At 33.5% G+C, this 27034-nt stretch overlaps 1 protein-coding gene across 2 annotated transcripts; it reads right to left on the minus strand.

Annotated features, from left to right (window-relative positions):
• Positions 1 to 16: 16 nt before the first annotated feature.
• Positions 17 to 27034, minus strand: LOC123661741 (synaptic vesicle membrane protein VAT-1 homolog-like). Of its 2 annotated transcripts, none has more exons than XM_045596683.1 (9): positions 26672 to 27034; positions 12370 to 12499; positions 10994 to 11209; positions 9281 to 9432; positions 6785 to 6888; positions 5901 to 5956; positions 4682 to 4876; positions 3910 to 4117; positions 17 to 2279 (listed from the first exon to the last, which is right to left on the minus strand). In XM_045596683.1, exons 1-9 carry the CDS (start codon positions 26920 to 26922, stop codon positions 2248 to 2250), a joined length of 1344 nt encoding a protein of 447 aa, XP_045452639.1. In that variant the 5' UTR covers positions 26923 to 27034; the 3' UTR covers positions 17 to 2247. The 2 variants fall into 2 exon arrangements, with proteins under 2 accessions (XP_045452639.1, XP_045452638.1); XM_045596682.1 differs by having other exon boundaries at positions 3880 to 4117.

Here is a 27034-nt window from a genome sequence, read left to right on the forward strand (position 1 = left end):
AAATAAAAGACGTGAGTAAGCATTTTTACAGATCATACATATTTATTTATCCATTTTATAGTAAAGATATCACACTGGCCCGCCCTTACAAAAATAAATGTGTAATATGTTAACGACCCAGTTTGTCGCTGGCGTGACAGCGCTAGTTCCGCCGCACCTGGCGCGCTTTCGACAATAAATATTGGCATCAATTCCATACTAACCTACAACAATTTTGGACACAATCACGAACGGCGCAGTCACCCCAGCTCATGTTATCAATATTGAGTGTCGTAAGTTAATCTTATAGAAGAAATTTAGATAAATCTAAACCATTATACAGGTCGATATACACAAGAATTTAATTAATAATATATTTCAACATTAAGGAATTTGCACATATTTGACACATAAAGCGACGAAGATTACGGATAAGAAGACTAAATAGCTTTAAGATATTGGTCCGAGACACGGAAGCGAGATTTATCCGCGCACGATACGAAACTAGCGCCAAGCCACCGTACGAAGCAACATGTCGCAGCCGCAGCGCCCGGCCGCTCCATAGACAGAGACCGTAACTATGTATCGGTGCTCGTTTCAATCCGAGTCGAAAGCAGTCTGATCTGATCTGGTGCTCGCGAGCTCACAACCGAAAGGTAAACTTCATCTACGCTTTGCACTTAGCAGTTAACACTTTGAGTGATACTAATTTCGGATACTAAATATGCGCTCACGCAAATTATGCTCGTGCAAAACTTTTTCGAAAAGAGTAAACATTTATAAAAATCCTACGAGTCTGTCTGTTTGCTTATGTCGAACATACGTTGCGTCAACGGTGGCGAGTTGTTTAATTGAGCAGTAAGTTTATATATGCAGGTTTTGTAAACTATATAGCCTCATTTTACTCCGGAAATCCGGACTACCTCAGACTTTCGAATATAAATTTTACATGCGCTTGATATGTTATACAGATAAAAAGTTAGTACTGGGTACATACACTTATAGGTTATAACCATACTGTACATTACATGACGGTAAACGTTACTTACAACCTTACGAAAATCAAGATTAATTTAATATATGCAAGGTATATAAAAAAGAAATGCAGTGAATATTGTTATCAAAACATTATTCTAATATATATTGTGTTTAAGTGTATTTATGTTTAGATATGTGATATTTGTGTGTAAAGTTACATAAAAAGCTTTTTTTTTTTACTTAATAAGAGGTCTCACAGTCAACATTTGGTCTACAAAAATATGACTTTATCGTAGATGTTGTAATCAAGATGAGTTTTTTTTAATTAATTAGCGACAGCCATAAATATTTTGCAAACTCTTTTATTTCAAGCTCGTCGTTGCAACTTCAAGACTGCAGAGCTACCGAACTCTCTTGTCATACAACACAACGATCGGTGCAGTTGAATGATTATTATATTGAATTTTGATTCCATTCTTAACTAGAAAATAATTTACAAAACTTCTAAGTATAAAAATATAATTATAAAACACTAGACTGTATTTTACGCTGAAATAATAGAAAATTAACGTGATGTATAGGCAGCATAAAATGCCGCAAAATATCTAGCATACCTAGTACAAAATATCACACGCAAGATTTCATTCGTTTGAAGTTCCAAAGAGCGGCGAGTGAGCGAAGGACCCGCGGCGCGAGGGCGGGGGTGGGTCTCCAGGGCCAAATTTTAAACATTTACTAATAAAATATTAAAGCTTAACATACATAAAGATTAAGCATCTCTGCACCTTAGATATACAATAGCGATTCAAAATAACTGCAGACTAAAATATCTCATTCTAAAATAAAGTCTTAAACAATCAACTATAAGATTTTTCAGTTACAAAACTTTTTCTTAACTTAGGCCAGATTTAAAATTAAAAAGTTTTTATTTAAATTGAACTTAATTAAAAGTTCGCTGTTCGAATAACAAATTCATTACTATTAAAATTATATAATTTAAAAATATAAAAGAATAGAATGTGATGATAGACGTATACAAACTAAACTTAATCGAGAATTGTACGAGAATGTCCGAACTGATCGTTAAATTAATAAAAAACAATATAGAAGGGAGAGGATCGGACAGTGCCGTACTCAGACTTACTGAATAATTTTATTAAACATAAAACACGAGGCAACACAGTGAGACGCCGGTGTAAGCACAAGGCGGCCGTCAAAACGAGCAGCATCAACTCTATAAAATAATCAAATGGCGGTGGTTTGTCTGGTCCTGTTCTCTGGGGAAACAATTCAGCTAGATTCCTTCTCCTTCTCCTTGGACTCTGAAATTTTTTATATTTATTTTTTAGTAAAATTTTAATTATAGAGAAGCTTGTTTACATTTTTAAAATATGTATAATATTTTCTACAATTGCAATGACTAGAACATGCTCTAATGCTGTGATAAAATATAATTATGACTCTTATATTAGCTCAATTTTTTATCGACAGTTGTGTTTACTCACTAACGAAAAAAAAATAACTTCAATTACATCGACAAGTAATACAACGTAAGTAGACGAAAAAATAGTCAAGTAAATACGAATTCCTAAGTATAACTCAAAACGTTCTCATCTGATCTCACTCAAATTAAATGGTACCACGTGTGACGTAACAAGCATCAGCTTTGGATTTTAAAAAAAAACATCGAAAAACTGTCAAACCAGTAAAAATTTATGAGTTAACCCACATACAGTCGAATTGAGAACCTCCAACTTTTTTCAAGTCGGTTATTAACTATTATAATATATACTTATGCATAAAGATATTTTTTTCAAGGATTTCAAACGACCAAAAAAATTATCGATGGTCTTAATTACGTCTATCTCGATTTATTTATGACCAAGCTCACTAAACGTACCATTACACAGCCTTTAGACAAGTTTATTAATTTTCGCTTAAATCATATCAATAGCTTAAATATATTTATGTGTGAAAGTATTATCCAATTCTGGACTGTAAAAATTGAGATAAATCAATAGTGTCAATCTATTCACCAATAGAATATACCTCATAAAATGGTTATTTACGTCTATCTTCATTTTTTTTTTTGTATATCGCGTCAAAGTTTTGAAGCCAAAGGTGCATCTTGTACGTATGTATTTCAAATGAAAATACACAAATAAGCAGCACAAAAATGTAAAAACAGATTCATAGGTACCTACACAACAATATGGACATTACAATTAAATTGACAGAAATGATGCCTAATTGATTATAATTATACCTTAAAATACACTGCTAATCTTAACTGTTTGATATATTACCGTTTATATTTTTAATAATTTCCTTTAGCTTTTATGTCTGGTTGGCAATTTATAGCTAAACGTCAAATAAAACAATACCATTCTTGTTTCTCTTAGGTGTCTTATTATCGATATGAAGAATGTGCAAAAACTAATCTATGCGAATTTTGCGTTTTGTACTTTAAAAAAAAAAACTTGAAATGCACAATCCAGAATTGGTTCTTGCAATACTCAATTGCATATAATACCAAAGCAGTAATAAAAGCATCGATCAAAAGCGTATTGCGTAAGCGTCTAAAGGCTGCAGTATCAGATAACCGCAAGGCTTCTGAGTGGAAGCCGTTCATGTGCGTTTAGAATGTGCGTAGTAAATAAAAGCCAGTAACTAAACTTTTATGACCTTACAAATTTGGCAAATTTAGCAAAGCAATTTGACTTTAAATTGATGTTGTATTAAAGCAATATTCAAAGCTTTCTAATGTTAGCTTCCTTTAAATTATTGGATTTAAATCATTGTATAAAATTAAAATGACAATCTTCTAAATCACCGTAAGGTCTTCAAAAATAATTTTAAATATACGTACGATTTGAAGCGGCTATAAGTACTACGCATGCCTGGTCATAGATCGAGACTGACCTTCGTCGCTACCGTTAGTGACCTCCTCACCATTCTTGTCACCGTTCTCCGTCTTCTTCTCCTCCTCTTTAGTTTCCTTATCTTTCTTTTCCTCGGAACTCTCCTTGGCCGGTTTCTTCTCTTTGCCCGACTTGCCCTTAGCTGGGGTAGCGGGTTTCGGTTTCGGCTCCAGAGACGGATCTAGTACGAGCTTGCCGATGTTCTTACGATCGTGCATCTTCTGCATCGCCTCACCGACCTGTTTATCAAAAAAATTTATAACTCTCACGACGTTATCTCATCAATAAAGAACATCTTCAAATCGTAAATCTTAGAAATTTGTAACTAATAATGCATAAGTTACAAGTATTTTTCGTCATTTACAATAAAAAATATATATTTGATATTCTCCGTGTTCTGTAAAAAAATAGTCTGATCTACATATTGGCTTGATAGTTTTTTTACTGTGAGAGAGCATAGCTATACCAATTAATGACCGTAGTAACTCGTATAAGACAAGCTAGACTTAGGTAGAAGTGTCTCATAAAAATTGGTAACAAGATAATGTTCCCCAGAAGCAAATACTGGCAAAATTCGGGGACGGCTTTCATTATATTTAATTTACGATTCATACTGTAACATCGCAGCGCTAAGTATACTCATTCCCCGTGTATGAGAACGATCGAAGCTTAATCCATTGCAAGTTGGCGAACCTTATATACTTCTTTGGATATTAATAATAATAATAATAATAATATATTCTTTATTGTACCCCAGAAAATGAATTATAATGAATGATTATAAATAAAGAAAGAAAACGTACGTCCTCGAGCGCCCAGGTGGAATCCACCAAGGGCTTCACCTTGCCCTCGGTCCAGAGCGCAAACACGCGGTCGACGGCGCGGCGCACGGTGTCGGCGCGGCCGTGCTGGAACAGCAGGTGGCGCAGGTTGAGCCCCGCCAGGCTCTTGTTCTCGTCGAACAGCTTGATGGGAGACACCTTGTCCACTTGCCACCACTGCAACGGTACACACGTCGTGACAAGCCTTTGGACGTTTACAACATACATATATACTTTTTTTGAATATCATATCAAAAATTGACCGTTCCAGCGGGATTCTAACCCGCGTCTCCGACTGACCGTGTCGGCGCTCTAGCCAATTAAGCTATGGAACGATGTACCCGCCAGAGCGAAATTCCTGATATGATGATTTTTATTTTCGGTTTAAGCGAACCGTGGCGCCGTCTATATTGAGTTCTTTATAGAGACCCGTAACTATTCAAAGTTTCATATTACAATGAAAATCTTTGACAGGATATAGGATAGGATTTTTGATATGATATTCAAAAAATGTTTAGAATCCCTAATGTGTGGGTAACACAAAAATAAAATCGTACATACATATATACTTTTTTTAAAAACTGAGTCGGCAAACACCAGAAGCATCGCAAGCGCGCCCCCCTGGAGCACTGGTCACCTCACTCACCAAGGAACGCAACACTGCTTAAAGGCAGTCTTATTTATCGTCTGTAAGGTCGAGGTACCTACTTCCCCAGTCAGGCTGCTCCAGATTTTAATCATGATATTTCTTGCTTTGCCCTACCTCAGTATATAGGGACTAATAAAACGATTTATGTCTGCAGAAAGTCTGTCGAGTATTATAATTGTCAGAAAAAGAACATTATCGATATAGTTATGTATAACATTAAGATTTGTTTTTTTTTTTTTTGTGTGTAGAATTAAAACAACGATTTCTGCCTTCAAACGTTTGTCGATTATAATAATTGTGATAAAAAGAACATGATCGAAATTTATATGTAATGCAGTAATATTGTTATGCATAACATTAAAATAAGTTAGTCAATTTTTATGTTTGAAAATGTAAAATTTTAAGCTCACAATAATTCCGAAAATATATTTTAAGAGATAAATTAATTACCATCTCCCAGAATTGAATTTGAATTAAAAATTAAAATTTAAATCAAATATTATAATGAAACTTTTTGAATTAAATAATTAATATATTATATTAAATACTCACGGCGCGCGCTGCGCTGAAGAAACTCTTGGTTTCGCCGGTCACGATGTTAGATGATCCTGCGATATACACGAGTATGTCATTGTTTAGTGCATTCAACCCACTAATGTCATTTCCTACGCCTTGCTCTGACTGTTAATATTTTAGTCAAGAAGTCCAAAAACGTGTAAAATAGAGATAAAGCTCCTAAAAATATGAGCCATAGCTCATTCGATCTGGAATCATGTGTAGAAAAATGGGTTGGAAGGATTTTCTAGCACGCAAAAAATTTCAAAAGCTATTAACAAATTAAGTTGCAAAAAAGGAAATTCATTTTTGGTAATATCTCAGAAGAAAATTATAAACAAAATTCCTACACGATTTACGACGTTACTATTGAGGGATGATCTTAATATCAAATGATAGAAATAACCTTAAATAAATACAGCTACTTATAGTAAATAAATGGTGACTAATAATAAGTAATACAGCAATTTGCAAATATTAGCAAGTGAAGTGAGTAGTCTGCGTTTATTGTATATACGTAGGTACATAATTATAATGTGTATTTATGTGTGTAATATAACAAATGAAGTTTTTAAAACATGAAAGACTAGAAAGCGAAACAAAAGACGTTTGCTAAAGCATTAAACTATAGACCATTTGTATTTTAGTCTTTTTACGAGGAAATAAATTTAAATACAGCTTGCGTTAGAAGCATTTAATATCGATTTCAATCTGACCTACATCAGTTCACTTTAAACTGGCCACCATCACTTTTACAGGCGAATAAACATAGGAATAGTAATAAAAATAAAAGTTATTTAATACTACTTAAACAGTGAATATTTCAGATAATTTACGATATAAATACACCGTTCGTTTGTAACCTAAGAGTATAAACTTACCGTAGAGGATATACCGTCCCATTGGTTTGAGGAGAGAGTATCCACGATTGCATTCTTCACCGCAAAGGCAGTCCAGCACGATGTCGACACCATCCGGTGAAATCCTACGCAACACGTACTTTTAAGTTTTTTTTTTTTTGTAAAATACATATAATAAAAATAATAATATATACATATAATACATATAGTAATATATAAAATGTTTTACATCCCTAACCTAATATGTATTTAACTCACTTTAAAAAAATTGTCAAGTTTCGAAAATATACCTTCACTTTAACTCCCAATAAGTCTGAGATTATAATCTTCTATTAAAGCTACAATTAACTATGTATATTCAATTTATAAAATCTTGTTATGATTTTAATTTTAGATTAACAGTTGACATTAAACTTTAGCGCTCGTAAACAAAGACGCTCCTCAAAAGTAGCCTACCTAGGTACGTAAATCTTTAAATATTAATATGTCTACAGAATCGATGTTATCGATAAGTAAGCATTTTATATTCATATACCCGTCTGTACTGTCCGTAGAAATATCGAAGTCTAGAGCATTTAATATACCGCGTTTCGATGTAGAATGAATTGTAAATGTGCGGCTAGTCTTACCTACTTATAGATTTTACTATTGTATGGATATATTCCAATGGCTGCGTCTGCAGCCTTACTTACTGTCAGTAATAGGAACTGTTTTGTTTATTTACATTAGGTTTGTGTGGCTCGGTTTGTTTGCGCTGAGAAGAACTCACGAGATATAAAAATATCTTTGTCTATTTACGAGAATTAAATGCCGCGCGACTGTTATGAAGCAGCTGCCCTAAGGAGCGAGTTATAAACGGAACAATTAGCTTACTGTTCCCAACATAATTGGACCTTGACTTTACTAGTGATGTTCCCATACACCACTTAACAGGGGTGTCGGTTGACAAAACTGAGATATGTTTATATTAGGTATTCATTATTTTACACCGTTGATTCTCACTGAAACAAAATTAATTTTATGTGATGATCTTTATCTAATTGCGTTCAAGCGAACATATAATGTTTTTTTTTCCTTTTACAACAAAAGCCGTTACTTATTTTGAAATTTTACCAATACAAATAGTTGTTTTTGTTTTCACATAAATTTTGTTTTTATTTTCTTTATTTTATTACAGTAAAACTCTCAATATTATACGTATTGTGCACAACCCTATGAGGGCTATTGATATAAAACAGAGATACCGCAGCTCTCTCTAAATTGGTCTTGTGTTAATCACACGAGTGTGAGCGATATGGGTGGGACAGAAATATGTAACACTAATAACTATCAATTAAAAAAGTATGGGATCTGGAACAATTAGTTTATTAGTGCAAAGAATGCAAGGAATTAAAATTCCCTGCTTAGTGTACCAACATACTCGTGTCTCAGATTTCGTATTGAGATATCAAAGACAATGCAAACTGCAAACAACAATCTTTCATCATTATTTTGAAACATAACTAACAACTAACTTATAATTATTTCTATAATTGCTTACATTAATAGAAAGTGACAACAGAAAGTTAACTTTATTATTTAACATAATTGTATTAATCAGACACAGTAGATACGCTTTTTAAATTAAATTAAACAAAATTCGTTGCCAAAAGCTGCTAAAATAATTTTAGCGGTGATTTCATTACTTGAATGTCTTTGTGAGCGCATTTCTTTTTTTTTTTCAAACGACATGATTTATATCGAGAGAGGTCGAATAAGAGCAGAAAGTTGGAGCGCGTACATTGAGATGACAAAATATGATTAATAACTCCATATTGGATATTTCTTTATTCAATTAAAATGACTTTGTAACAAAATTATTAATTTTATCTGTGACGCAAATTATTTTATTAAACGTTCGAGTTATTTCTTTTGCCATTAATATCTACTATACTACTACGGTGAATAGTGTTTGGTAACGTGATGATAAATAACTAATTTGATATTGTTTTGGACAGTGTATTGTAGTTTTCTAGTGGTGAGGACGGTTTAAAAAAATCGTTATAGTTTTATAGTACTAATAAGTTTTATCGAGTAACGATGAACCAAATAATTCCTCATTTAAATATAAAAAAGTATATATATATTTTTTTTTACGCTTCAGCCTATATATGCCTCTTTCCCTGTTGGAAGAGGATCAGAGCTTGATCCACCACGCTGCTCCAAAGCGGGTTGGCAGATATATTCCCTACTATGAGTAACGATCGCTATCAGACGTACATGATAACAAACGGGACTAATGGCATAACGTGCTCTCCGAGGCGTGTGGGGAGACGGGACCACAAGGGCTGCACAAATACCACCGGACCACGACAAAGATCTGTATGGCCCATACAAATGTTTGTCATGTGCAGGGATCGAACCCGCAACCGCCAGCGCAATAGCCACAAACTAGTGATATGACCGTTGCGCCAACGCGTCATCAAAAAAGTATATGTAAGTTAGAAAAAAATGAACGTAAATTATGACGACACTTACTTCCTAACTTCATTGGTGTAATCGCTGCCTCTCTCGAGCAGATGGTCGATGTTGTTATTGTTTGCCTTCAGAGCCTCGTGCTTGCTCTTGGAGCAGACGCCAAAAACTGTCACATTCTCGACAGTCTTCGCAAGTTGAGCTACGGCTTGACCCTGTGACAACAAAAATCTTAAATTTTCTGTTTTTATGGAGAGTAACAAGAAAAGTTTACTTATCGATCGTATCGTGATGTTTTATGGCTTATACTTTCGTAATTCATTCCGGTATAAGCTTTTTCAAGCAAAAGCGAGGTTACGACATTTTAACAAAATTTTCTGCTTTACTTTTATAGACAAAGTTAATTAAATATTATAATTTTTTAACTCTTGAGTAATAAAAACATTTTGGAATTATTTTGTGTTCGTGTAATTATCAGTATTCCTAACAGCGCATGGTACCTACATAAGCTTTTATTTGTTTAAGCCATTGATGTTTTTAACAAATTAAAATACAAAATATATTATATATTATTTTATATTCTACATTTTTATTTCAGTGATTTATTTTTTTTCGATATATGCACAAGTTACTGCGTATAGTACCTAGTACCTACTTTACTGATACATGTGTGGGTATTTTGTAAATATGTAACTTAAATACCATTTTAAATTACAGGTCATTGGCTGCATAAGTAATGAATGACGTAGCAACAGAATTCAGAACATTCCAGAGCACACTAGGATTTTTCTCACCCAATTCAAAGCAATTAGGTAGATAATTTACATTCTTTGTGGTAAGTTACTCAAGCTCGTTCTTTTGTACATTCACGATTTATAAGCCAATATTAAACAGCACAAATACAGATATTAAACAGCACTTTCCAGGGTCAATGCTACAGGATTATTTATAGTAAACATTAGTTTATTTGCACGTCAGTTTCGAAGCAATTTTATTTTTCACTTATTGAATGAAGTACAAAGAATTTCACGCCAGTATATCGCACGACATATTCCGTGTTCCAAATTTTCTAGATAAAAATATTTACTGAAACCTCTGTCACACAAATGTAATATGTGAACAAATAGTTTAAGTAATGATTTCTTCTGATTGTCTAAATATGAAGTTGACTGTAGCACTTTTTGAAACCATAGCGTAAAAAGTCAAACAAAAAAACGTATACTTACGTTGTAGTTTATATAAAAAACGGAATAATGGCAAAGCGTGGTTCGTCGAATCGTGCTTCAAAGGTTTCATTCGTATTTTGCAATCCTATCTAGTTCGTGTAATTGAAACTTAAGTAATTGTAGTAAGCCGACCATTCAGGGCTCATTGCAATACACTATGGGCTTCCAGGATGGAACATCTGATTCGTTTAAGGTTGGCTTGATACAAATAATGATGATCTATAATTTTTAAAGCAAAATGTTGCGGACTTTCATATTCTATTTTGTTTGTTATTCGCTCATAGGACTTGAAATTTTATTGCTCATTTTTAATAGTAAAATTTAACATGACTTTATATGGTTTATAATTATTTACTCTTAGAGCTTCAAAGTTGTTTATCAAGTTCAACTAGCATAAGACCGGATTTTGTCAACTTTTTTTGCCCCGGGCCTACATAGATCTGTTAATATTCTTATTATCATATTAGATAAGCTATTAAAATGCTTTAAAACTTGAAGTGGAAAATTGAGAAATTAGGAGAACTACTGCAAATGAGAAAAAGATATTTACCACACCACCACCAGCGGAGTGAAGCAGGAGACTCTTGTTTGGTGTCAAATTAGCCATCTCGAAGAGTAGGAGGTATGCCACGACGTAGTTAGTGGTGATAGCAACCGCGTCCAGGGCAGACATACCCTCGGGCAGAGCGTACACATATTGAGCAGGTACCGCTACCAGCTCAGCCCAGGCCTTGTATTCCGGTAGGGCAACAACCTGGTCTCCGACCTATGAAGCAATTGTACATAAATTTAGATAAACACTAAAATTTAAAAAACAAATACTAAAACAGGTTGTATTATAAGTGAATTTAAGACGGCATGTTAAATAGTATGTGAATTTGTTACCGTTTCGCGCTGAATCATACAAAACTGAACGGCTGATTACGAAGTTAGTTAAATTAATAGTAGGTATCATTAACTTGAAATATAACATCCTTTCGACATCTATAAAGAAATGGGGTCAATGCGCGGCTAATTTACTTTTAATTATAAGTAATTGAATGCCACGATAATCTTAAGTGAAATTATACGTTTCGAGCAATTTTTATCATCTTGCAACCCGTTTAATTAACAATAAATACTTTAGCAAGATGTTTAAGAAGGCGTGTTTTCAATATCTAGTAAAATTCAGGAAGTCAACGCGATTGTATGAAAATAAATACTAAACATAAGATCTTAGCGTGTTTCTTAATTTCTTTTTATGGCGTTGGTTCTTGGAAATAATCATAACGTTGTACTACAAATTAACCTTCTTACTATTTCGTAATTCATGACAGGTTTTTATATTAGATAAAAAAGCCGACATGGGCGGGTTTTCTCAATCAAAGCAGACAGGTCAATAGACGAACTATTGCTCCAATATTTTTACAACAAAAAGTATTCGCTTTTTGAGATTGTATAAATTTATTACACTCTATTTAATTCTCTAAAGGGTATAAAATTATTATTAATAATTAACTAAATGATCGAGATCTTCCTAGGTTTTAGGACTAAATATTCCACTGCTAGGCATTGGCCGTTTCCCCATGTAAGAGAAGGATCAGAGCTTAATCTACCACGCTGCTCCAATGCGAGTTAGCGGATATATTCCCTACTATGGGTAACGATCGCTATCAGATGTACATGATAATAATCGGGACCGACGGCTTAACGTGTTCTCCGGGGCACGATGGGGAGACCCACAAGGTCAGACATCCAAACCAAAAAGGAATATTTGCACAAAAACAAATATCCATCCCGAGCAGGAATCAAACTCGCAAACCGTCGGTGTTTTAGGCAACTAGTCGTACCACTACACCAGAGCGCTTGTTAATAAAGTACGCAACACTAAACAAATTATATCAAAGTTGGACGATGAGTTGACCGACGCTTTTATTTATATATCACCTTAAAGTTAGTGACGCCTTCTCCGACTTGCTCAATTTCTCCAGCACATTCAAAACCAAGGATAAAAGGTGTTTTGGGTGGTGAGTCGATAGCGCCCTGCCGCACGATCAAGTCTTGGAAGTTCAAACCGCTGTAACAAATAAAATATAGCATATAGAATGTTTTCTCGTAAAATATTTACTTACAAAAGATAAACACACTCAAAATTACTATGATATACCTACAAGCGTGTATTATATTCGTATTAAAATTGTTTCTAGGTTTATTTTATTTTCAAATTTCAAAAACTTACAGCTAGTTTATATTAAACATATGATTAAATTACGGTAAATTACAAGTTTTTTTTCATTTTTTTATTTTTTATTGACAACTAATTTACAAAAAAAAATATACCATTTTATTACTTATTATTTAAGAGTTCATTACACGACACTTCAATGTAGGCATTTGATAGTTTATAAGAAATTATTGATACTAAGAAGATTTATGTTAAAATAAATAATCGTTTTTTCATTAATGCTTCGAAGATTTGTAATACATTACATATCATCACGTACTTTATGATATGGATCTCGTTACCATTTAATAAAACGGAGTACCTAATTTAATGTACGTAAGGAATGCGGTAGTCATTTGTTATTATGCCCCAGAACATGAACGGAATAAAGAAACATATATTTAAATATTAATAAACGTCAATGTATCAATCATCACTCATAAATGTAAACGCGACCCCTACTCCTTACTTAGGACAGCTCAAGATATTTGAAAATACATTTAATTACTCCTATTTAAAAGTTACCTACCCGTAAAAACAGAAGTAACATTAGCAGTTTTTTCCAAAAAAAAATATAAAAATTTGGAGTATTAAAATCAAAATAAATAATCAATTATATTTTAGTTTCAACATAATACAGTTATGATATTTGTTGCTAATCTTGTTTAATCCTTATCAACTTTTCCGCCGCCCCGGAGGAAGTAACACTTGATTCGTGCGCTCATCCGACTTAAAACAATTCGAAAACGAACGTGCGAATATTTTAAAAGTATCAATGTTACCTTGTGTGTGATTTATGTTTATTGGGTCTGCATGCATAGTAGACGCAAATACATGTAATTATTGTACGATCGGTACGTGCTTGGTGTTATAAACCGCGGGCGTCGGTCGAAGTAATCGATATTTGCGATTGTCTCCTCCCTTCTACCGCTAGGGTTGGCTAGCAGCTGAATTACTATTTGTATCACCACGAAGACTAAGGAGCAATTTATCTTTCCAATGTAATTAAAATTACTGATCAAGTATTTAATCTTATTTGACACCCATGTATAAACATTTGTGAGTTATATTTGCATACAAAAACAACCCTAAACAGACAAAGGTATTGAAATAATGCAGTGTTAATCGTGTACCTACACAATGGCTCTTTGACGTCAGTTATTGTTTACTCGTATTTCCACTTACTGGCCGCTGGTCTTTCCACATTATGCTGCTGGAGTTGATAAGAAAATTATGACATATATGAATGCATATTTTAAAAATATGGATTTTAAATGTACCTATAGTACATTTTGATGGATATCATTCTAAAATGCCAATATTCAGAGCGTCAAACTTTAACCGTACACACATTGGGTGGTCGATCGTGTTTGGAAAATTAAATCGTAGTATTTTTAATAAGAGCTTGTTTATAGTTTTCTTAATAGAATGTAAATTACATTTAAATCATTAGTAAATAATGTAACATAAAAGTCTAAAATATATTTGTGTACAAAAATAAACTATAAACATAGAACTAAATTGTTTTTTTAACCAACTTCCAAAAAAGGAGGAGATTCTCAATTCGATGTATGTTACATCAGAACTTTTGCCCGTGTGGACTGATTTCGACAATTTTTTTTTTAATCGAAAGGTGGTGTAAGTCAATTGGTCCCGTTTAAATTTAATTGAGATCTAATAACTACTTTTCGAGTTATACCTAATAATGCGTTTTTACTTGACGCTTTTTTCGTCGACCTACGTTGTATTATACCGCATAACTTTCTACTGGATGTACCGATTTTGATAATTCTTTTTTTGTTAGAAAGAAGATATCCCTAGTTTAGTAACATGATAAGGAAACCAGGATCTGATGATGGGATCCCAGAGAAATCGAGGGAAACTCTTGAAAATCCGCAATAACTTTTTACTGGTAATTTTAATAATTTTTAATTTAATCGAAAGCCGATGTTTATCATGTGGTCACATTTAAATTTCATCGAGACCTGATAACAACTTTTGGAGTAATCTTTGATAAAGCGTATTTACTTGACTAATTTTTCGTTTACCTACGTTGTATTACTTGACGATATAATTGAAGTCGGTTTTTTTTCGTTTGCCTGCAAACACAATTGTATTTTATTATATATCGCATTATTCTGGAAAATGATTCGTCACATGTAAATACTTAGGATATAGAACTAAAAATATTTATTTTTACGTGCCACATACAACATACATTCATATACCTACATAATTAAACTGCATTCGTTTTAAATTAAATAATACAGTTCAGACAGTCCCGTTCATACAGTCCCGTTTTTACATTGATTTCAATATCTTTAGAATTTTTTTTACGTATATTAAATAAATAAAATATAATAATTAACAAACAAAATAATTTAATACGTTTATAAATTTTTTAAATTAAATTTTAGGACTGGCTTTTACGTGTTTACAAGGAATATTCTGTCATATTATACCGACAAAACGAGGCAGTATTGTACACAAAAAAAAATTAAACCTTAATCTTTCACTGTCGAAATAAGACCCATTTGAAATTTATTCAAAGCCAAACACGTTTTAGATCGTAGCGAGTCCTTTTTTTATAAACAGGTAAGTTCAGAGGTACCTAAATAAAACTAACGATTCAAGGATTAAAATATATTCATTTCATTTTTAAATATTTTCTTTTTTTGATAGTTTAATTTAAAATAATTTTAATATGAAAACTTAAATATTATGGACTTTAATTCAATTTAACTTTAAAATAAGTAAAGTGTAGCTAAACTAGACTTCTAACAGGTATGACACATGGAAGTGTTACTTTATAGGACATAGTTTTATTTTATTTACTATTATACAAACATCTTAACAAAATCGACTCATGTGGACAGCGATGATTCATTCTAATATTATTTGTATTTATTGAATGAATGAATGAACGTGCCTACAACTTGCTACGAAAATTATATCTTCCTATTAAAATGACCTTTAGCCGAAGTGAATGAATCACAGTTTTTGCCGAGTTCATTGTTTACATTGTTTTGTTATTTGTCTGATTCATTTGAGGGGACGGAAGTCGCTCGAAGTAGTTCAGGGTACGGTCCCCTCTAATAAGCTGACTCTACAATATTATTAATGCAAACCCTATATAATTGTGAGTAAATTACGTTTGCGTGGGACTCTCACGTAGCCCAGTCACTATGACAGTCGATATTTGCGCCCGCATATCTTTATTGGTTAAATTGTACATTAAGCCGTAATTCAAGGAAAAAAAATTATTATCACTGATCATTGCTGGGATTTTAATGCCGTGAGATGGAATGCTAAGCTCAGATAATCTTCGACTCTTGTTTGCTCGCATTTAATTTCCATGCACGCTACCTGCCATTTATTTTTATAATTTGAATGGCTTCCCTTTACCTCAATAATGTGCGCAGGTAAAAAGATTAGTTTCGTCTAACAATTAAATAGATTAAGGCGTTTTTTGACAGCTGCACATAGATTTGTAGTTATTCAATGTAGTGATGCCTGTATTGTTCCTTTTTTGTTGGTTTCCAATGGCGTGTTTCATAGTTTTAACAGTAACAAAATCTTGAAGTCGTTTAAACATCGTGTCAACAAACTATTAACACAAAGCACAAATATCTCACTGCCCTCCTTTGATTATCTTAATTACTTTCCTCGATTTCTACAATTGACTAAAATAGTTTAATGCCTAAGAAAGTGGAACAGCGAAAAAACTGTACCAATGTTATTTAAAATTATTTTTTATATATTAAGTATTCCTTAATATAATTATTATCATTAGAAAAGCCACTGACACCATTAGCAATCGATTACAACCCTAGTAAAACGATAATGCGATAAATGCATTATGTAGAATTTCTATTCACGCAATTCAAATAACTTTCCGGTTTATTAAACAGCGCTGAATGATACACGAAGAATGACGAATAAATTATTCTTAAGTTCACACTACGACGCCCTCGTGCATATTTCGATATTCGTTTATTACGTAGGAATGAATGAATTACACCCTAGAGTTCGGGGTAATTTGAAATTGCAACGAGGTTGAACAGCGGCGGCGCGTCGCGACCCAGCGGCGACGGCGTCGCGACGACGCGCCAGGGCGCCTATAATACCTACTGTGGCCCAAGTACTGGGTTCACGCAATCTACATCGCGTGAAATAATATTACCAACACTAGAAGCTAATGAACCCTTATAATCGATTTTACTGGTTATTTATGTATTATAGATAGACACTAATAGAAATAAATGATTTATCGAAGTTAACATGCATATAACATGGCTTATTAGTTCAGTATTATTGAATCAAATTTCTCTAAATTTAAAGATCACATTAATCTACAACTTTAACGATATTTACTAATAATTAGTAAATGATGAATGCAAATGAAATGAGAATGTTTAAAGTAAGTAATATGTCCATATCAGTGCCTTCGTATTTACACGGATATTATTTGTACAACATATTATCTTTACTGACCAGATTGTATACGATGAGGTATATACCAACAATAATACACGGCTTAAACCGTCATTACGATGCGACGTGTGTGCCTCCACCGTAAGACACTTCAAACTCCTTCCGTTCGGTGTTCATGTTTCATGTTGTAAACGTGCTTGTACTCAGGAAAGTACTTAAACTGGATCCTTCATTGCGCGGATTAGCGAGGGCTCGACAATATATTAAACTTCAAAGGGTTGACAACATAAAATATATATTTTAGTAAGTATATTTAAAAGTTCTTAACTAAAAGCCTGCGAAATAATAATCCAAAGTTACGTACCTATATCAACCAATGTAGAGATGGTATTATTAGGTACGTAAAAATTTTTCAGCTCTTGACACACCAAGAGTAATCCTAGCGAATTCCTGAGTCAGTCCTTAGTAATTCGACTAATTGGATCCAATTTAGACATCAAATTGAAATAGACAAGCTAAAAATGTCTCTTGTAAAATATCTTCCCCTTACTGTCATAGCTGCTTTGATTAAGGGCACCTATTTATTTACTAATTTATAGCCATCGTAGGTACGTAGTCTGAATAGAGCAATCGTGTAAGTATTCGTATAATTATTTTATCTTTCTAATTCGATATAGCGATTGTAATACCCATACTTATTTGACGCATTGATGCGTGTTTATATAAAACATTTTATTCTTATCAGCTTACTTATACGGGAATATACATAAACAGTTTTGCCATTAATGAATAAAAATAGCAGTCCGCTTCACGTGCTGATAGTACGTACAACCGCACCGAATGGAATTTCCTCATTCGCGTGCTTTCTGATTCATTTGTATTCTGTAGGTACGCGCCGACTGCTGACGAGTTAGCGCACTAGCCTACGTTGTATTACGAATGTATTATGATTTGGTACGTACAGGAAACAGTGGATTCAATAATTAATATCAGTATTTTATATTATGTTAATAAGTTATAATATCCTGACGTGTGATTTATATACCTACCGTTTATGCTTAATTTATGGAGTTGTTACTTTAGTTTGATTTAATGTTAAATGAATTAAAAATACATAAAAATTCATATACTTGTTTCGTTTTTTCACTATTTTAAAAGTGGTCACTATAAATGTATAGCACCCAGAATGCGTCGCGTGAGCATATAAATTGTGTTAATAAGTCAAACAAAGTAAATAGCGATTAGCGTGACTATAAAACCTCATGCTTTTATCCGTCTATAGAGGAATTTGAGGTACTATAATGTAAAGCAATTATGGTCGAGCGATATAACGATAGCCAAAGATTTTTTAATGAGAATTAATATTGCCTTATATTTTTATTTAAAATTAATGTAACTTTAATGCTAGTACAAACTCTACATACAAGAAAAAATTATACTGGTTAATGCGTATGAACTAGTTATGTGAACATCATAAAGTTCGAAAAAGTTCATAAGCTTAACTGAAACATTTTTCTACCGCGAAGTTAGAAGTACTAAACAGAATAGTCAAGCATGGTCCTCTCACAGATAGATGTACGCGTCGTATTTAGATACATTATTCTTATTTAAATACTTATATAAGTATTCCATATATTTTAATTAGCTTTAGACGAGAAAATTTAAATTACAAAAAATATTCGAAGCTTGCAACACCATTTCAAGAGAGAGTCGTCAATATCGGTAAACGAACAAAAGTTTGTTTAGGTTTTTTTGCGAAATCGGTTCATATCATGTGACCCGTGGACTAATTTTATTTCGTCGTTTCTTATATTTTATTCGATAATCCTACGTCCTAAACCTATTAAAACTATGTCGTTGAAGGCATAAATATAGTATAGGTGTATATTTATTATAAATTTTACTTAAATGAAAACTAAAACCAAAAATGTTTTACTCAAAAAGGATATCTCTTAAGTATTCCGCTGATTAACATGGAAAGAATGACCCATTAGTCCGAGTAATGAATACGTCTCGTCGTAAAACCTGTTAATACTTTGGGCTTCGGAGTTCGGAAGCTAGTTGGTCTCATACGTCCGGCTAGCGGTGCATGAACAATGCGGCGCTCACACGTGACCGCTGCTTCCGATCTACGTCCAGACACCAGCCTCGTATTAACTATATATTTTCACCATTATTACAAGCTAAAGATGTAATTGTAAAAAAAGGGTGCTGTTTGGTCAATAATTCGATATAACGTTGGGCGGTGAAATCGCGAAGTACGCTGAGTCATTTTATAGATAGACCACAGCTACCAGCTGACAATGTCATAATGAACACAAACGAATTACTAATGTTACATTACTTGACTTACAAATAATGTATTTCCTACAACTTGGAAAAAATCCATCGTTTGAAATGATAGAAATGATTATAAAAGTATTTAAATTGTTGTTTTTCAGCTCGTTTTAAACGAAGTTCCGTTTTGATGTAAAAGTAACTAAATGTTTATAAGCCTCATTAATCCTCTTTATCTGCCTGATAAAAAGTTGTATGTTAAGGAAAAGTTTCACCGGTTTCTGGTAAAGTTTATGTCACATAAGTTACTATGATAGGCTTTATCTACAGAAGGTAAAATAAGCCCTTAAAGCTTAATTCACCAAAACTATTATTTTAATAATTATAACTTAATCTTTTGGTTTTACATCATGCCAATTAGGCGATAAAATGGAGTTTGATGGTGCAAAAGAAAAAATATATCATAAATTTTTTATCTGTTAGATACCTTTATATGTCAGATGTATTTATTAGCAACCAGTGAAACAAGACCTGAATCGATGTTTATGTATTTTGTATTTTATTAGAAACGCGAACGGTAGGTATTTCATTCATAAAGAAAAAAGAAAAACTATCTTTTATTGTGTTACTCTTTCTATCTTCACTAACGTATATCTTCCTCCATCTTAACTTCCGTTCGCCTCGCACGATCACACTTTTCGTAACGCTCTCGTCACGCATTTAGCAGCTTACTCCCCAAGCGTGCGTAAAGAAGTTTTACTTCACAACATAGTTAATTATTTCAAATAAAATATAGGAGCTATATTCAAAATAAACGTTTTATGCATTATATGTTAATATATTCCAAATACACACTCTCTAGAAAAAAAAAACAACGAAAAAAATGTCAATCATCAACATTAATTATTGTCCTCTCAGGAAATGAGTCTCCGTTCTACAGCTGGGTGGACAGGCGTTTGGGGTGGTCAAACAAGCATAAATTTAACAGAAAAACTTATCCGGCCGCTAACGACAGTTTACTCAACGAATCCCCATACAACTAACGCCAAGAAGCAATAAAGCAAAACGAAACACTTATTATAAAAATAGAAACGAACAATGAACAGTAATATTCGAACATTTAATAACGGATATAAAACAGACAAGAATTCTATTCATAATCAAGCAATTATCGCTTTCAAAAGCAACATCAGAACTCTGATGATAATAACCTCCCGTTCTCGAAGATTCAAGTAAGTACTACTTTTCGTTCGATATAAAGTTACGTGTTAACGAAACAACATTTTTTGTGACTACTTAGCTTAATTTCGGCTCTTTTTTTGTACGTCGTCCATATATAAGTCTGGAAAAAATGTTTATAAATTTATTATAAATATTTTTTTAATGGTTATCTTCATTAGTACTAAATAAAATAAAATCTCGGTGTATAACGGAAAGCTACTAAATTTTATGTTAAAAGAGACTAGTTTTGAATTGATCTTTATCACCATCAAATTAATGAAAACATTTACATTACAAAATTTATATTTTTTCCACGCATGCTTTTAGCAAACATAATATAATCTAAAGTATTAGATTGATGATATCAAGAAATAGATATCATTGTTTACAAATATTTACTCAAAAGTCTTTTACTTAAAATAGAAAAAGATTAAAATACGTTATCTCTATTTGTACAGTCGGTTGACTTTACAAACAATTCTATCGATCTCTACTATCATTCCTGGCATTCCAAAATCTTATCATTTTTCTAAGAACTCTTTTATGTCATGATGATAAAAGTTACTTTCCTTTTGAATATTTTTCTTTTGTCGTAATTCGATTACGCATTTACGATTACTTAATAAATAAGGATACTGACCATAAAAAATACGTATTACTCATATTTTTTAGAATAAAATTCTTATACCCCATTATCGGAAACGTTCAGATCGCATGAATGATGATCATATTGTGATTGTAAAGTGGTAATCATAAAACTGATATTATTATTTGCGCAGTTTTATTGGTACATTTTTAGATAGTAAGAACACAAGAAAAACGCATAAACGCTCTTTATTTGGTAGGACAATACTTAATTTACTCACTTAAGCGTTTAAATATTCTTATTTAAATAACCCACATTCAACCGTCCCTCATTGATGCGGGTAAAAAATCATCTACGCATCGGGCATCTATCTACGCCTAAAATAAAGCTCGCTGGAGCTATAAAAGAAATATCATAACAGTGACCGTCCCAAATGTCAGAACAAAAAAGGTTCGCGCCCCGAAACCTTAGGGTGCGTGTAACTTTGTCTGTCGTTTCAGAGAGGGTCTTTTTATTTCTACCTAAATATAGATCAACAGTGACTACTGGAATTTATTATTATAAACACGACTTATCCAACATATATTTGGTACCTTGCGCACAGAATATTTCAGCAAATCAAAGATCTTTACAAAAAAAGAAAATATGTGCGACACACAATTTTTTCGAAGATCGCCGTAAAAAATTCAGCGGTTTTGTACTTGTTGCAATTATATGAGTATGGTTCCCTCGATGCTACCGAAAAAGTTTCGCATAATTTTTTTTTCTTATACATTAGGGTGACCGATAAAAAAGAAGTCAAGGGCCGTATCAAATGATGATGACAAAACGCACGACGACGTTGACGTTGAAGCAAATTATTCATCCCGAAACTAACCAAACCACGAATAAATGGGTACATTGAGCCTTCGCCGACACGTGCAAAAAAAACATTGTAAAAAGAGCCGTTAATGAGTTAAAAAAATAAGTCATTAGGATTCATACCAACAAATTCCACTGATAAGATTTGAAACATTAACGAAATGTGCAGTTTAAATTCTTCAACTCGCCTAATATTTATTGTATCATGGAAATAATCCTGGAGAAAGACCGTGACTGTCTCTGAATCGTTGATAAATTGCTTGTCTCCCTCTCAAACAGTCATTCTAGCAATAAAATTACGCGTTAGTTTTGCCATACAATTCATCAAATGGAATTTGTGTCTGAATTGATAATATATATATATTTAAAAGCTTTATTTTTACATAATTTTTTAGCACTATCATGTCCTAAAATAGTTGTTTGCTTTCAAACGAAAAAAAACGACTTCAATTACATCGACAAGTAGATTTTGTTGGTAGTAGAAAGTGGTTTCGTTGGTAAAAGAAAAATTCGTCAAATCAATACGCATTCTTAAGTATAACTCAAAAAGTCCTCCTCTGATCTCAATCAAATTAAATAGGACCACATGACAAGCACCAGTAAAAAAGTACAGACGAATTAAGAACTTCCTCCTTTTTTCAAAGTCGGTTAAAATACAATTATGTATATTTTAATTTCGATAAATTCATTTCAATTAGGTTTGTTTTATTAATATAAACAAAAAATAACGTAATAAAAATAGTGAAAACATAAAAAATCCATTTGAATGTTTATCAGTGAAATTTATAAAAGGGATCGATATCTAAATTGTTTTTACATGGCAATGCCAGCCGAAATTGCCATGTTTAATAATAATGCTTAAAACTTCAGACCAATTCCCTTAGACCGAGAGAAAATAAAACTCCAACACATGCTACTATCCATTCGTCGAAGTGTAGGTACGCTTAATGTGAGCTATAAAAAATAAGCATCGGCGTCGAAAGACGTAGGACCTGCGGAGATTGGTCGCGAGGTACGGGGACCGGGGACGCGTCGTATTGATCTGCTCGTGCCCCCCGCCCGCGCCCCTGCACCCCCGCCCTTGCCAGACATTACAGAAGCACTCGGAACCCCCATCCCCTGACGCACAGCCGCCGCCGCGCGCCCTCCCGACTCCCCGACGCAACGCGACCACACCTCTTTTTCATGCGAACATAGAGTCACGGGATTTTCCAATTCAATTTACTTAGCACTGTATAAATTGATGGCTAACAGCGATAGAATTAAGTTCAATGTCTATTAATACATAATTATGAGAATAACTTGAAACACATTCGATATTATTTTATCGTACGCGATACAGCGGGCGAATGTATCAAGAATACATGGATTTGTTATTTATAAACGAAATTTGATGCAAAAAGTTGGCTTAGGGAATGCAACATGTACAACATATATATCTGCCATAAGAGGCGAACTGATTCGATTATGGGCACAATAAGCGATGAAGCATTTTCGTAAGTTCATTGACTTTACGAACAATGTACGGCGAACGACAGCCAGACCGGCGCGTTCCGACTCCAGCATCTGCTATACGATCAAGGATTTATAGTCAAACCACATGTCCTCGGCCAAATGCCTATCTCATAACGTTATATCTAAAAAACATAATACAAAAATTGTAAAACCAGGTTCAGTCAGAGATTAATCTATAAATCAATGTAAAAAATCTTGTAAGTATGATAAACATTCAATTTCCTTTTGTTTGTTAATGAGTCAATATCGATAAGTAACTTAACTGAGTCATGTCAAGTAGAAAACATACGCATTAAAAATAAGCTCATGACGCACGGCCTATAGCCATCCGTTGCACTTAATAATTACATTGCAAATGTATTATCAAATAGAAAGATGTGGTCTGATATTTACGATAAAACATAATATACCTATTATACAATAAAAACCACGGGTCAACCTTAGTCAATTTACATTAACGTGGTACAGGTTTTGGGTAATAGGTACTACCAGTTAAAACATAGATTTTATTAAAAATCACCGAAAATTAATTTAACAGTCATGTTATTTAATTTTTCAATAGAAATTTTTATTTAAATAAACATTCTGGTTGTAAGCCAGCATTAGTACCAACCACGCAACCTTCATTTAATAACATTTTGTGCCGTTTACTGTTATACACCTCAATAACTTATTTGCAATTAATAAAATATGCGGCATTATATTTAATATTATGTAAATGAATACCTAGCACAGAGGTGGAAACTTTCACTTATCATGAACTGAAAACAAATATGTTTGAAGAAATTGCAAAACACTGCCAAGTCTCAACTATCAAGTAAACTACCAATTCAATAGAATCGCAGAAGCAAGTTCACCCACTCAGCGATAGAGGTAGAACTTAACAAGATATTCGAAACGAGTCAGTTCAAGAGCATTACTTTCTAGTGAGTCATAGGAAGAGAGCTATCTCGTACAGACGCTCTCAATAAGGAAGAGGGTAATAAACAAATTCATCTCTCCCATCTTATGTGGCTTCGTAGCCTATTAAAATGCACAATACTGCACTTTATACCATGAAGCTCCCACTCTCGCTGACGATGGGGAGATGTTATTTTTAGGCATTAAATTCATACATTAACAAAGGAAAGGATGTGAGCAATTAACACGTACTTTCATTGATACGAAATTGGCGTTGATGACAGTAAAATGGAATCTACGATAAGATATTGCACGATAGCACTATCAATCTATAAATTTTATAAATTTATTAAAAATCGTGCAAGTCTCATCACACAATGTAGACAAATGCCTTACAAATGTAACATAAATACAAAATTATATATGAATAACCTTTCATTATTTCTAACACATGTATACGAGTATTATTAATTACATGAAAAAAATAAATAAAACGAAAGTAACTTGGAGCATGAGTACATCGGATTGTTCTCGGAAGATGTTTCCGACACTGACTTGACCTAATTGAACATAATGGTGTGTTATTTATCCGCCCGATTCCTACTTGGCGTTTCTAAAAACATATTAAGAGCGGCGGCTTTTTTGAAGTGACTATTGCAGTATGTTTTAATGGTGTATAATTTTGTATTAAACAAAAAATCACATTCTCTCAATTATTTGGTGCATAAGTAGATCAATTCTAATTATATATAAAAATTTCTCAGTTGCCTATTTATGTAATAATTTCGCACAATCACACTATTAGAAAAAATAAATAGATTTTTTAATTATAATTCAATTTTCTTAGAGTATGTTGTTAGTTTTTTGTTTATGTTACATTTTAAACAGGGCTCGTTTATCCCTTGAATCGCGCCACATTTAGTTTTAAATACGGTCGGTCAATGTTACGCGGGTAAAAAGGGGAATATGAAATTAATAAATTTAAAATCTTTTAATTTAACTTAACTTCCCAGTAAACTAACCGTATACGATACTTAACTAGTTTCGTTTGAAATCGACGTGAGTTCAGTTTATATGTTCGCAACAGCTGGCTCAGTGTATGTCGCGGTCATTTACATAGTAAGTCGACGATAAGCGAGCTATATTTAGCGACAGCGGGGATGCGCTCCGGAGCTTGCTTTGCACCTCGCACCTACGCATATTCACACCCTTACCTTCCCTCCCTTCATAAGATAATCTGGTTGCTAATATGCTTACATTCAACTTAGAAAATCTCTATTTATCATCTATTAGACTTCAACGCTTGAATTATGTATGACAAGTATAAATTGCCAGAGACAAAACGATCGTACCGTGTCATTGCTCATTACATTGAAAAAAATAGCGCAAGATATAGTTTCTTTTATGTGAAACATTGACTTTTTTAAGGCTGTTACAGCAGTTTACATTAACGAGAAAAGTGGCACATAACTTATGACTCGTAAGTAGTCTGTCGGCGAGACTGACTCGATGCATTATCTGAAGCACTGGAGCGATAAATTCAAACAAAGAATAATATCAGTCATTGTAACTCCCTTTCGCATGGACTTATCTGCAATTTCGTTTGCAATAAACAATTATCGAGTTAATAACTGTCTGATTTCATTGTTTTCATGCGTCCATTTCCTTTGGCAAATACACTTAAATTGTAAAATTGAGATCAAACCTCATTTAAAAATTAGATAAAATTGTACATCGTCTCCAGGTCGGTTGTTAGTGTAAATCCGCTTAGGGTACGGACGCGTCACCCGCCGGCAGGCAAAGGATGCAAGTGTGCGTGCAGAATTTTCAATCGGGTACATAAGCCGTACAAAACACCGGACAGATGTTAATGATGCAGGCGAGACGCGGCGAACGGGATCCGATTGAACAGTGCAGCGAAGGCACTGGGTAAGTGGGTGCGAGTCACCGAACGTGAAACTATATCACTTTGGCTTTTTACTTTTATTTTATTAACCGAGACGATAAATGAAGGAGTTATTTTAATACAATTAACTATAGTGGTTCGAAAGCATAATAATGTGCCATTGCGTTAAGAGAATTATTATCTACCCTCGTAAAAGAAAAATAAATTTCACTTATAATTATAGAATTAATTCTTCAGAAAACAAATTTACTTAAGCTTAATGCAAGTTATTTTGCCCTTGAGCCTAAATTTCAAGAAAGTAATCATAAATAATTAAAGGACTTACCATGCTTTAACACGGATGAGGACCTCCCCTTCGGCGACTGTAGGCTCGGGTTTCTTCAAAATCTTAACAGTTTTGAGACCGCCGAAGCCGGTGAGAACGACTGCGCGCATCTCCTTAGGCGGAGGAGTCTCCTTTTCCTTCTCTTCGGTGGCCTTCTCAGGCGCTTCTTCGGGAGGAGTCTCAGTCGTACCGTTTTCAGTGGGAGTCTTTTCGGGCGCTGCGGCGGCCGGGGTTTCCGTGCTCTCCGTCATGTTTAATGTGTAGTGAAATTTACGATCGAGCGATACGCTAGGCGGTTACGATGCGAATGAGGTCGGTCGAATGAAGCAGAAGCCGGCCGGCGAGACGACGCGTCGCGAAACG

The sequence above is a fragment of the Melitaea cinxia genome, chromosome 17, assembly GCF_905220565.1.
Source record: "Melitaea cinxia chromosome 17, ilMelCinx1.1, whole genome shotgun sequence".
NCBI classification, from domain to species: Eukaryota; Metazoa; Arthropoda; class Insecta; order Lepidoptera; family Nymphalidae; genus Melitaea; species Melitaea cinxia.